The sequence below is a fragment of the Crocuta crocuta genome, unplaced genomic scaffold (genome assembly GCF_008692635.1).
Source record: "Crocuta crocuta isolate KB4526 unplaced genomic scaffold, BGI_CrCroc_1.0 scaffold556, whole genome shotgun sequence".
Lineage (NCBI taxonomy): Eukaryota > Metazoa > Chordata > Mammalia > Carnivora > Hyaenidae > Crocuta > Crocuta crocuta.
Genome location: NW_027527436.1, coordinates 3,864,150 through 3,878,042, shown reverse-complemented (window position 1 = coordinate 3,878,042; position 13,893 = coordinate 3,864,150). Strand labels below are relative to the sequence as shown.

The following is a 13,893-nucleotide window of genomic DNA, read 5'->3' as shown; positions in this document are numbered from 1 at the left end:
TAAGGTTCTGTTGCTGGTGGCAAATACGTTTCTTAATGCACATGCAGATTGATCATGTGAGAGCCTGTGCTTTTAGTTAGGTTCGTGCTAATTCCTTTTCTATTTCCTCTGCAGCCATTGGTTTAGCCCTGGCACTGGGACAGAGCATGGCCAGGTAAGGACCATTCTAATCCAAAAGGAAATTACTTAGTCTCTTTCAGATATTTAAATATCTCTCTTCAAGGCAGTGTATGAGCTCTATAAGAAAAGATATAAATCCCAGCTTATTTAAAAAGGAGTTAATTGTTCCCATGCTTAATACACGGACCAAATGAATGATCCTCAGTAACCATCAGAGTGCTTACCACCGCGTTCCTCTGTCACGTATGTGCCCCCCATGGAAAGGGCTGGGGTTCGCTTGGTCGTAGGACTCTACCATTTATATTTGTTTTTCACAAAGTCAATGCATCAAAATAGAAGATATGCTTAAAAAGTTGGTTTGTATTCAACATAAGGTCAGCAGACGAGAGACCATTTTTACTTTTGAAGTTTAGAAGGTCGTGATAGTTTCTTACAAGTTTATGTTATATTTTTAAGTGAAATTTTTTTTTATTGCTTACTAGTATATACGGCAGCACAGCAATTAGCACCTTAACAAAAACTTGGCATTCATTTCAGGTAACTTTACATATATAATAAGGACAACTTTCATTTTCCCTTGTATTTGTTTTCTGTCTGCAGTGCGCTATGGCAAATTAAGGCTTAAGATTTGGATAAGTTTTAAAGCACATGCATGTTAGACTTTGTATCCTTGTTAAGGTTTTTTTTTTTTTCATTCTGAATTATAAAAGTTATTTCTAAGTGGGTCAAAAATATGATATGTAAAATAACTCTTTAACTACATGAGAATGAAAAACTTCACATCCAAGGGATCATTTTCTGTGAGGGGCAGTAGGTACTTAGATAAAAACGGAGTTGCACTTGGTAATGATAATTGGCAACATCAATATATTTGTGACATTTTATTTCTTAAGCTGGGCAGTAGGTCCACAGTTGGTCGTATATACACAACATTTTACCCATAAAAGAAAGATGCTGAGGGCACCTGGGTGGCTCAAGCAATTATGTGTCTGACATCAGCTCAGGGCATGATCTCATAGTTTGTGAGTTCAAGCCCTACGTCGGGTTTTGCACTGACAGTGTGGAGCCTGCTTGGGATTCTCTCTCTCTCCTTCTCTCTTTTGCTTAAACTTTGATACATCATTTCACATTTTTATCTTGAATGTAAGTTATTAATTAATGAATACAGTAGATTCTTGTTACCTTCAGTAGCTTGTTCTATAAAGCCGATGTGAACACTCAAGTAGCAAATACCAAAACACTCCTCCAAGGCAAGATACAAGGTTAGGTTCTTGAGAGGTCACAACATTTTCATTTACTGATCAATACATATTCTTGTTTCATGTGTGTTCTGTGTTTAACAGTCCCATTTTTAATATATATCATTGATTCTTAATACGTGATGAAAGCCTCTTTAATGCATGTATTTCCTCTGTAAATTCCCTCACAGCCTTGCACTTAGGAACACTTGACAGCACTTCAGTGCTATACCTGAGGACCATTTTAAACGATAAAATAAAAAACCAGAACAGAAAAATGCAGAAAAAAAAAAAACCCAAAAAACATAGCACTAAATAGACTGCAAAAAAGACACTTGTTTACACTCTGAGAGCCGAAACAAGAAGACAGTGCATCACTTTGTCAGACTTCAGTGGAGAATGTGTGTGACAGGGGACCCAAATTCTTACCACCCTGTACATGTTTGTAAAGGACATAAATTTTAGCAAATAGGAAAATTCATAAATCCGGAATCCATGAGTAATGAGGAATGACTGTACCTGTGTGTGATATACAAATACACATACAGACTACTTACATTTTGAGGGATAAGAATTCTTAATTTAACTCAAATCTAACTCTAGCACAGGAAACTTTGCTAAACTTAGATGCGAGTGATGAAATGCAAGACCATGAAGAAATGTAAATTCCTTCACCCTGTTGAATGAATGACTGTTAATATGCATGATCATCTTTTATTTTTCACATACCAACTTCTCGAAGTAAATGATAACATTAACCCCGCCTTTTTTAAAATCCCACCCATTTCTACTTCCCCTGTCTTACGATTCTCTTTCTGTTCTTTAGAGCTAAATCCCATAACACTATGCGTACTTCTCATTCTTTTATTACACCTTCACTAAATGACTATTACCAATCAACCATTATCCATCAGAGATACTCTATCCTGACAAAAGAAGGTGTTTAGAAAAACAACAGAGCTTTTCTCCTGTGGTGGTTCTAACCTGGGGCAGTACACTGTAAAATGTTTGAGAAAACCATAGAGAGAGCAGTTGTAAAGGGCTCAAGAGAAATATGAAAGTCAGTTCAGAAATGGAAGGAAAGCGAGAGAGACAGCTATATGAAGCATCATTTTTTTCATTTTGCTTCATCTTATTTAATCCTGATTTTTCCTCTCTGAACATCTAATGATTTGACATTGTGACTTAATTGGCAAGTATCTTAAGGAATCACCGATCACCATTTGGGTATTAGTTCTGCTTTTAAGGTGAGGGCACTGAGAGCCCATGTGTGAGGAGACTTGAAGTTCTTCTACAGACATTTGAGAAATTACTGAGAAGTGGCTGCTAACAAGAAACACACATGCCCTTGAGTGCCTCTGAGTATCAGGTGGTAAAGAGAGGCTTGCTGTGGAAGGCGAATTCTTCTCTTGTGCTAGGGATTTGAAGTTTGTAATAATCCTGTAAAAATATTATGAACAGGGACGCCTGTGTGGCTCAGTCAGTTAGGAGTCCGACTTCGGCTCAGGTCATGATCTCACAGTTCGTGGGTTCGAGCCCCGCGTCGGGCTCTGTGCTGACAGCTAGCTCAGAGCCTGGAGCCTGTTTCAGATTCTGTGTCTCCCTCTCTCTCTGACCCTCCTCTGCTCATGCTGTCTGTCTCTCTCTCAGAAATAAATAAAAAACATTAAAAACTTTAAAAAATATATATACTATGAACAGCCACAGCAGTTCCCTGCTCCCTTTCTCATAGTAAGAACCATCATCCATGAGGAACACCTCCCTTCCTGGTTTAATTCAGCAGTTTTAAAAATTGTGAACCTTTTGTAAACCTCACGTTGTAGTAGGTTTTGTGTTTATGAATTTTAACGTAATTCTTATGTGAGTCATTCTTTAATATACATCTGCAGGTCACTAATCAGGGAATTGTGTCTCCGTCTGGCCTAAGTCCAGCAATCTGAAAGTTGGAAGGTAAGAAGCACTTCGCACCATATTCAGAAGTCCTGTTATTAATCAGAGTTGACGTTGTCGAGTCAGAATCCTGAAAATTGACCTCACTTGTGACACTGATAGTAGTCCAGGGAAGCAGAAGAATTATCAGTAAGAAGAGTGAGGAATTTCGCAAAAACCTGAGGAGCTATTCTTACTTATTAGAGCTTAAGGACCCTTGTGTCTTTTATCTTGAATTCATGACCTGACTCCTCCCGCTACCACACCCCACCCTGCCGTCCTTTCTCTTGTTCTTTGGGGCATAGCAGAAATGTGTTGAGAAGCTCTGAAATACAAATACATGCTTTCTATTCTAATAACATTCTGGATTAAGTTTTTCATCTCTGCCCCTTAAAAGATCTAGACTCCCATATTCACTTATTAGATGCATGACCCATAAATCTGAGTTTATATTTTTTATCTGAGTTTGATTTAAAATTTTTTTTCATGTTTATTTTTGATAGACAGAGCATGAGCAGAGGAGGGCAGAGAGAGAGAGAGGGACACAAAGAATCTAAAGCAGGCTCCAGGCTCCCAGCTGTCAACACAGAGCCCGATGCGGGGCTCAAACCCACAAACCGCGAGATGGTGACCTGAGCCGAAGTTTAACCTGACTGAGCCACCCAGGCACCCCCATCTGCATTTTATTTTAAAGTTGCAAAAGGTACACCCAGACTTAGAGTTTTATTGATGAAGCGAGAAAATTTGTGATGGCTTTTTAATACAGGAGCATTGTATTAAATAATTCCAGTATTTTTCTCTTTTTATATACAAAGCCCATCGAACTATAAATTTGAGGAAAAAAAGAAATTCTCATATGAATCTCCTAGAAAGAGCTCTAACATCAGGGTTCACAAAGGTGCTGTCTCATTTAGATTGATCAGGAGGTGGCCTGTCTGAGAACTATGCACACCTACCAGGGACAGCCTAACATTTATTTTGGTCATTACTATTGCATTTTCAAAACTAAACTATAGCATTCTTTTCTTATTTCCGACTGTTATGTTTGGGATTTTGAATTCATTGTTTTAACTGCTTTAACACAAACTTCAGGAACAGTCTTCACATATCTGTCTTTTATCTTAAAATTAGAAAAGTTAGTTAACTACTACTATTCATTTCAGGTGGAGGTAGAGATTTTATCGTCTCACCTCTAGCTATCTGTGTCACAAATGTTGGTTTGTGTATATATTTTTTTAAAGCCACTAGACTTAGAAATGCCAAAGTAATTAATTATTTTTATTTTCAGAAACAATTTAGTTTTCATGGTACGAAGTGTTTCTAAATTGAAACACTTTCAGATTAATGGACTTCAGATAAATGGTTGCCATTTTCTATAAGTAGTAATAATGAGATGTAGCTTTGCTACCTATCAGATACTAGATCTCACTCCCTGTTTCTTTATCTCACTTATTCAATCATTCATTCATTCAACAAATATTTATTAAGCACTAAAAATGTTTCAGACATTGTGCTGGACTTTGGAAACGCAAACAGATTTTATAACGGAAGCAGAGGGCCACAGGTGAACAAGAATGTGGTACACGCCCCAGTCTAAAAGGCTCAATATGGCAGGGATTAGAAAGAAGAGGGTTAGTGACCATTACCAGAGGAGCGGTGGGTAGAAGGATGGGTGAAATAGACTTAGGGGATTAAGAGTACACTTAGCGCGATGAGCACATAGACTTTTCAAGTCACTATATTGTACACCCGATACTAATATTTAACCTGCGTGTTAACTGGAATTAAAGTTTTTAAAAAGAAGAAGTAAGAAGGTTAGGTCAGAAGTAGGAGGAAGCATAATAAATTAAGTTTAAAAATGTAATCAAATTATGAATGGCCATGGAAGCCTTGTACAAGACTCAGAGTTTATCTGCAGAGAGCAGTGTAACCAGATCTAATTTTAGAATTACTGGCTGCAGTATGGAGAATGAATTGGATAGGAGTGAGCCCAGAGTCAGGGAGGCCATTGCAAGTAAGAGAAAATGATAGTCTGGACGAGGATAGTGGTAGTGGGGAAGGAAGGAAGTAGATATTTAAGATCCACTTAGTTAAGGCATTCCCATTCTTGATGATCTAATTAAGTTACATTCCTTCTCAAAGATGGCTATATGTCACTAATAATTGATTCTAAATAATGTCATTCAATAGTTCAAAGCAGTGTTTTATCAAAAGGTATTGATCCTGGTCAGACAATACCCACTGACACCCAGGCTCATTAATTATAATCATAATGGTAGCATTTGAACCATTTTCTCAGCACTTATGTTTTGGCCATGGTGCTAAGCATTTCACATGGTTTATCTTGTTTAACATTCACATTGGCCTTACAGGTAGATACCATTATTATCTCCATTTTACGGATCAACATGGAGGTTGAGTACTTTGCCTGAGATTACACACTTTGTAAATGGCAAATCTGTTGTTAAAACCCGGTAACTTGTTAGTTACTGGCACAGCTGGGATTAGAACCTAGATCTATCCTTTATTATTACTTTCAAGATTTCTATTTTATGTTAGGGTTCCTTTCTAATATGCTATGCAGCTTCTTTTTGGCCCAGTCTTGTGTATAATTATATTTCTGCATAAATAAGATAAGCTACAGTTTGAGTGAACACATAGTAAAGAGTATTGACTATTCTGGTTTTTTTTTCCTTTCCAATTAGTTAGGGTAAAGCAAGTGTGAAAGGAAGTGGATGGTGAAGCATTTTGAGGAGGCGATCAAATACATATACATACTTTCTAATTATATATTTCCAAGCCAATAATTTCTTTGAAAAAGAATGCTTTAAGTGTGTTTCTTTACCATGTTAGGCCAGTAGATACAGAGAAAATAGTATTAGATCTTTCATGTCAGTATAAATGACAAAGTCTCAGAAAACTCACAGCGGAACGCAGTGGCAGAGGCCATTGGTGAGAGAGGTTGCGTTACTTTCACCAACATAGCTCCAGAGAACCAGGATTAGAGCTGAGCTCTAGAACCGCTGGTTCTGGACTGGAAACGAACTGGCTGTAAGAGTGGTTTTGCTCGCGGGAAAGCACCGGATTGCCAACTCTTACTAACGGTTTTACAAGAGCAGCAATGGTGTCCCTTGCTGAGGTTGTGTTTTTTGTTTTGAGAGAAACCAGTTGGGGNGATAGAAGTGAACAAATAGTGTCCCTTTGAATGAGAACACTTTCTACTTAAAAAATAATATAATGAAAATATTTTTGTTTCTACAACTTTGTCTTAACACTTTGTATAGCATCAGCTTCTGAGAGATAACCGAGCTGAAAGAGGGCACAAGAAGAACTCTTCTGTGAAAACAGCCAGCAGGTAAGCAATTCAAAATCACTTCTATTTCTGATCACGTGTCTCTTTTTTTTTCCCATACCAATATGAATGGGATGAGTTATAGTTGAGTTGACTTTGGTTCCAAAGAGCCAGTTTCAAATATTTTATGCATTGTTTATTAGAATATATTTCAAGATTTCCAGTAATGAATGGAGGAATGCCATTTTATCTCTACTTCTTTAAAGCTGGTGAAAAATGAAGAAGAAAATATACTCTTTTTAAGAAGTGCTTCTGGATTCTTGTTCATTTTATATTGCTAAGTCAATGTTAATTTTTTCCTTTTAACAGAAAGAATTATTATTATTCTCAGTTGATTGTTTTAGACATATATTTTCAAATTTTGCTTGTGGTATTTCTGAAGACTTAATTTTTATTTAGATGAAAATGGCCATCGGAATATTGATCAGAACTACCACCCTGAGATTTACACTTACTCAAATTTTAACAAGATAACTGACCTCAGACCATTGCATCTCATGGCTTCCCATTACTAGTGTGCTAGTCACTGTATTTAACATTCCCAAGCAAACAGTGTAATATAGCCTTAAAGTACAGTGTTGTACAAATTAACCTCAACTGAGAACCCACTAGCTTGCCTAATTTAGACAATCAAAAACTGTCAAACATGTAAGTTGAGCATCAGTGATAGTCAACATAAAACCAATATATTTACCCCTAAGAATGTGAGATCCTAAAATCATAACCATAATCAGTATAAAATGTATACAGATCAATTATAAATAACTATGGGTAAAATATTTATAGAAATCAAATGAGCAGGCAACAAATCACTATTGGCATTAGTAGGTAAGACTGAATAAAAAGCATATAATTTTCAGAAATGAGAAATATGATTATTAAAGAGATCATCAGTGAAATGCAGATATGCCCATGAAATAGACCAGAATATAGCATAAAAATACAAGGAAATAGAAAAATGAAAGAGTGGTTAAGAGACACACAAAAAAGTTTAAGATATATTTAATCATAGTTTTTGATAAAGAAGATAGAAATACTAAAAACAAAAACTCAACATGATATTTAAAGAGATATTGGCTAAGAATTTACCAAACTGATGTTATAAATCCACAGAGACACATACAGAAAGCACCATGAATACTAACAAGAATAAATAAAAAGAAATCCACACCTAGTCATATATACTGTAGAGTATATATATCAAAATATAAGAGAAGATCCTAAAAGAATCCAGAAAGGACAAATTGTCTACTAAGGCACGTTATCTATACATAAGATTTCTCAGTAGCAACAATGACACCAGAACACAATGGACTCATGTTCAGTGTCCTAAGTGAACATAGATTAACAGCCTAGGAGAACATCTTTCCTGTGTGCAAATTGAAATAAACACATTTTCAGATTTTCAAAAACTAAGGACATTGACTACCAACAGACTTTGGCTAGAAGAATTTTTGAAAGATGTGTTTCCAAACAGTGATCTCCCAAGGCAAATCTGAGATGCAAGAATGAATACAGAGACGAGAAACTGATGAAGGTTTAGGTAAATTTAAACCACCGTTGTTTATATAGAGTGAAAATAATAATGATGTGTGACTCACGGGACTTTTCAAAAGACAATCTAAAATAGCGGGCAGCAAGAGAATGTTCAACGGGCGGGAAGCCGATGAGTCTTTGCCTGGGCATGGGGCGAGGGCCAGGGAGGCCCTGGAGGGAAGGTTACCAGAGGGCATAAAGAAATTACTGGGGTGATGATTATCTTCATTATCTTGACTGTGATGATGGTTTCCTATGTGTATACCTATGTCAAAGCTTATCCAGTTGTACACTCTAACTGTGCATTTTGTGTATGTCAACTACACCTCAATAAACATCTCTAAGAAATTTTTAAATACAAGCTCCCTTGGCTTTCCATATCATTTCAAAGTCTTTATGTCAGCCTTCAAGGCCATCTGTGATCAGGCCCCGCCCTTCTTTGCTTCCTGACTGTCATCTTCTCCCACTTAGTCTAACTCTTCTATTCCTGCACAGTGGCCTGCATCCTGTTTCCCCAGCTTCCTGTGCCCCCAGCACACGGACCCCACTCGTGCCTCAGGGCCCTAGCACGTGCTGTCCCCTCCCTGCAGCTGTCTTTGTGGCTTGCTCCCCATTTCTGTCAGGTCTCTCTGCTCAGTGTGAAAAAATCTCACTGTCCACCAGAACCATTAGACTCTGTCTCCTCATTGTCCCTGTTACCCTTCTCTTTAAGCTTCATGAGAGCAGGCCATTGCTTTACACACTGGGGTGTCCCCAGTACCAAAACCAATGCCTGATGCATGGACAATAAATATTCGTTACATAAAATATTTGTAGAATGAATTTAAAATTGAATCTGCACCAGTAAAGTGCTCTGACTGAGTCCGTGGCGGGGGTTTGGGGGTGGAGGGTTCTACAGTTAGACTGCGTGACTTCTCATCCCCACTTCTCCACTTACCAGCCAGTGATCTGACCAAATCCTTAGCCTCCCTGTCCCTCAGTTTACTTATCTGTGAAACAGAGAAAATGGTAGCACCTGCTCCATAACACTGTTGGAAGAAATAGATGAGTTAATGCCTATAAAGCATTTAAAATGGAAGAGCTCAAGTGTTAGCTTATTTATATGTATTTTTCTATGTTTCTTTCTTGAAAGCCATTTTCTTTCCAAGGATGGTATTGTTACTTCCACCTGTGTGTTTCCTAAGTACTCGTTGAATTTTATGTTTTTATTATATTTTTCTTGTACCCAGTTTAGAATGGCAGATCATTCTGTAAGACTTATAACAATAAGTCCAGCAGGCCGGAGGCCTGTCCTTCCCCATTCTCCGATTTCCCCCTGCAAAAGAAAACATGTTCAACCCTTCTAGCCATTTCTTCTAGTATCAACCTAAATCACACGCTTATATTACTATTTCTTGAAGTTCTTAGTCTGGTATTACCTACTGACTTCTGCTATATACTTACACACACACACACACACACACACAGGATCTGCATTTCTTTCTCTCTTGCAACTATCATAATCGTCAGACCAAATCAATATTCATTGTTTGCATTAATGTCATTATGTATGTAAATATTATTCATAGATGTATAACTTTCCTGTTGCCATGGAGATAGCTGTCTTGTTTCTCATTGCTTTGTTTTCCGTGGGCCTCACCCCAGTCCATCAACCACCTCTAGAAGGAAGTGTGGTTTCTCTCAGTTCTTTTTCCTGGTGACATCCCTCTTGCAGCTCTCCATTTCTCAGATCAGTTCTGAACTGTTTGCTGCCTGGACCTGCTGCACAGCTGATATCCTGTGATCTCTCTGCGTTATCGTCCCTGGGGTTTTCTAGTCTCTCCGAACGGGATTCCCTGTTCCCTGGACCCCACGCCATTATTTCTCCCGAGCTTTCTGAGAAAGAGAACGGTCGTGGTTAAATTTGTGGGACTTTGCATATCTGGAAATCTGTTTATTCTAGTTTTACACTGATTGATCCAGCTGGTCATTGAATTCTGGTTTAAGAACCATTTTTTCAGGATTTTGACGGCATTACTCCAGTGCCTGTAGTTCTCAATGGTTTCCATTTTCTCTGCGCTCTTGTGATTTGGATGTTGGAGTGCCCTCCCATGATCCTCCGATTTTTCTTAACTTCTCTTTTATAAAATTGTTGTCTTCAAAGATTTCTGGGCAATTTTATCAATGTTATGTCCCAAACCTTTTATTGATTAAAAAAAATTCCCTTACACTTTTCATTTCCAAGAGCTCACCTTATTTCTTTGAACATTCATTTCATAGATCTTCCGTGTCTTGTTTTGTGGATGCAGTATATTTTCCTGTGTCTCTAAGAGTAATATTTGTGTTCAACACAGGGCAGTTTGTAAAGGTGAAATAAGCCCAAGGAGAGAAAGACTCGCTCAAGTTTAATTTTTGCTACAAGTTTTATTAAGCACAAGGCAAAAGTTCTCCGCCTTCCTTATTTATATATGTTTTTATACGTTTCTTTCTTGAAAGCCATTTTCTTTCTAGTATTTTTAATATCGTCTTGACTTCTCTTACCCCTTTTGGTTGAGTGACTGCACTTCCCTTTCTCAACTTGTGGAAAATCTAAAGGTTAGAAGACAGAACTGTAATGCATTAAATCAATAAATTTTAGGATCATTTACTCCCAAAACATAGCAGGCAGGTAAGAAAAGATAAATGCACAAGTGGTCGGTCCGCTGTTAATGACTCAGAGCTGAGATTCCGAGTGCGTGACCGGAGCAGGCTCTTCAGGTGGGCAGTCCTCGCTGAAGCTCTGAATGAGTCAAGGGCTGTGCGGTTATGGCTTTAGCCTGTGGAGCATAGTACCTCTCGCCCTCAGCTCCGCCAGAGAGTTTTCGAGACCTCCATAGAAGGGTTTCAGGGTCATATTTACGGAGGCCACTAACTGTAATGCAGTTTGGCAGTTCTCCAGGTATCCAGTTTATGCCATCTCTCCTTTTTTGCCACATCCACTTTACTGTGCATCTGGGCTCTTCCGGTCAGTGCTGGGTACAGGGGGATTGTGTCTTTTCCAACTCTGAGACCGTTTTATGGCCAACAGTACCAAAGAGGTGACAACCTATGAAAAGTCTCCTTTAAACAGCAAATGTACTTGAATAATTCCAGTCAGTTCTCTCAGGAAGCTCTACCTCATCAGCAACAGGCTCCGTTCATCACGGTATCCTGCGCCTCCTCCTCCCCCTAAAAGGGCAACGTCTCTGGGTTTCCTAACTGGCTTCTCACCGTTCACCCATTGCTCCCAAGCTTCAGCTACCATCAGCACTGCTCGGCATAACATGCCATCCCATCATACCCACAGAGTCATTAATGAAGTACAAATGTGTTTTATTTGCTCCTGTGTTTATTATAAACATAATTAGCATTCCCTTCTTCTCAGTCATGATACTCAGTGGGTCCTGTAATCAAACTTTGGACTCATTCCTAACATAGGTATAATGTAAACTAATTTAAACAAACCCAAATCATAAACAGAGGTATAATATAATCTCTTTGATTCAAGCGATATTCATCTTACACATCTTCCTTTTAGTTTGCTGCTTCACTTTTATTCCCTGGGGGGAATCCTTATCCTGCAGCAGATGTATCAGACACTGAGTGGTGTGAAAGATTTCCATCCTAACATTATCCTTACATTCGTTTGCCGTGATCAACCAAGATTTTGAGTTGCTGTGCTTGAGGTTATTGGTTTCCTATCTTGCATTCATCCATGTTGCTTATATTTTTTTGATTATTCCCATCTGACACTTCTGTTTGATTACTCTGTGAGGTTTCATTTTCCAGGAGTCCTTCCATTTATGAAGAGTTCTCTGTCCATTTTCATGGGGCACCTGAGTGGCTCTGTCAGTTAAATGTCTGACTCTGGGTTTCAGCTCAGGTCATGATCTCACGGTTCGTGAGATTGAGCCCTGCATTGGGCTCAGTGCTGACAGCAAGGAGCGTGCTTGAGATACTCTTTCTCCCTCTCTCTCTGTCCCTCCTCTACTCAGTCTCTCTCTCAAAATAAGTAAATAAATAAACTTTTAAAAAGCTCTCCATCCATTTTCTTACTATGGCAATTCATCTTAAATTTATTGTATATTATTTCTCATCTAATATTGAATAAGCGTCTCAGAGTTTGTTCTTTGTGTTCTCATTTTTACATACCTAAAACCTTTGAAAAGTAAAACTTAGGGAAATAAAATTCTTTCAAAAAATAAATACATGAAAACAGACACAACTGTGATTTTGTAAAACCACTGCTTATTACCTATCTCTGTCAATATTTAATAATTAACAGGTATAGTTTTTGAATGGTCATTGCATTCCAAAATGAGACACACACACACACACACACACACACACACACACACACACACACACTAAGCTCAACCTTGGGGGCAGTGAATCTAAGTGTTTTATAGAAACACTGATGACATCTAGATTTATTGCTTCAACCCTTATCTTTCTTTTAAATTCCAGACTTGATATCCAAGCCTTCCATTTTTTTTTCAGTAGTCAAATATAATTTTATACTTCTGAAAGTTAGAAAGTTCTTTTTCTCTGCTTTCACCTCATTTTAAACTCTAATTAAGTAGTTTCATATTGCTTCTATAGCTTCCCAAATCGAAAGTCAGTAAAACCTACATTAAGTGATGCCTGATACTAAGTGATGTGCCATTCTTGAAAATACCTTGCTTTTTAAAAAATTTTTTTATGTCTCATTTATTTCTGAGTGTGAGAGAGAGACAGCGTAAGTAGGGGAGGGTCAGAGGGAGAGGGAGACACAGAATCCGAAACAGGCTCCAGGCTCTGAGCTAGCTGTCAGCACAGAGCCCAACGCGGGGCTCGAACCCACCAACTGCGAGATCATGACCTGAGCTGAAGCTGGACACTCAACCGACTGAGCCACCCAGACGCCCCAGAAAATACCTTGCTTTTTTAAACACTTCTTTATGTTTGTGATCAGTCTTTATTATTCTAAGAATCCATACACAAAGATTGACAAAAATTGACAGCAATTTTATTGAATTGTTTTGATCATGTCAGGGCCTTTCCTTTTAGATCTGGTATCTTTTTTTCTTTAATCTCATACTTACATGATTTTTGTCATTTACTCTTCTGAGGCACAGAGGCTAAATCATCCAATTCTCTGATATATAATTTAAAATTAAGTAAAAACATTCTTATTGTTGATATTATTAAATTCTACTTAATATCTTGAAGTGCCTTCTAAAAGCAGTTGTTAATTCACTTTTACTTAGTTCTTGGTAGGTAGCATTACATTTTTCATTTACTTAGTGTCAAATAATTCGATAATCCCTGGATACTGTGTGTTCTATTTCTTATGGTAGTAACTAATTGTGAAGAGGAAGAAATCAACCTTTTTTTTCCCTTTGCTGTCATTTTGCCTGATTAGTAGTAAAGAGTCTCCTAACATGAAAAAAATGACAATAGATTTTTATCAGAGAAACAGCAAATCCCAGCACATTCACACACACACACACACACACACACACACACACACACACACAACTGTCTTCCGTTAAGTTAGAAGAACCTTCCTATTTAGTTTAATACCGAGCATATTCATTTTTACATGATGATACAGATCACTGTACTGTGTTGCAGCTGTAACAAATAGAATTATAGCTCTTCTTTATTTGATCTTCTGAAGATCCAAAGATGTTCAAGGATTGGGTTTGCGCAGTGTTCCCCATCATGTCATCCGTTATT

The 13,893-nt window shown here is 37.9% G+C and overlaps 1 protein-coding gene across 1 annotated transcript in view; it reads left to right on the top strand.

Moving 5' to 3' along the window:
- Positions 1–13,893, top strand: part of GPATCH2 (G-patch domain containing 2) — a 193,439-nt gene that overhangs the window by 144,683 nt on the left and 34,863 nt on the right. Inside the window, exons 7-8 of the mRNA XM_077759483.1 lie at positions 115–154; positions 6,572–6,642. Of these exons, the coding sequence (XP_077615609.1) occupies positions 115–154; positions 6,572–6,642 (111 nt within the window). The remainder of the gene's footprint in view (positions 1–114; positions 155–6,571; positions 6,643–13,893) is intronic.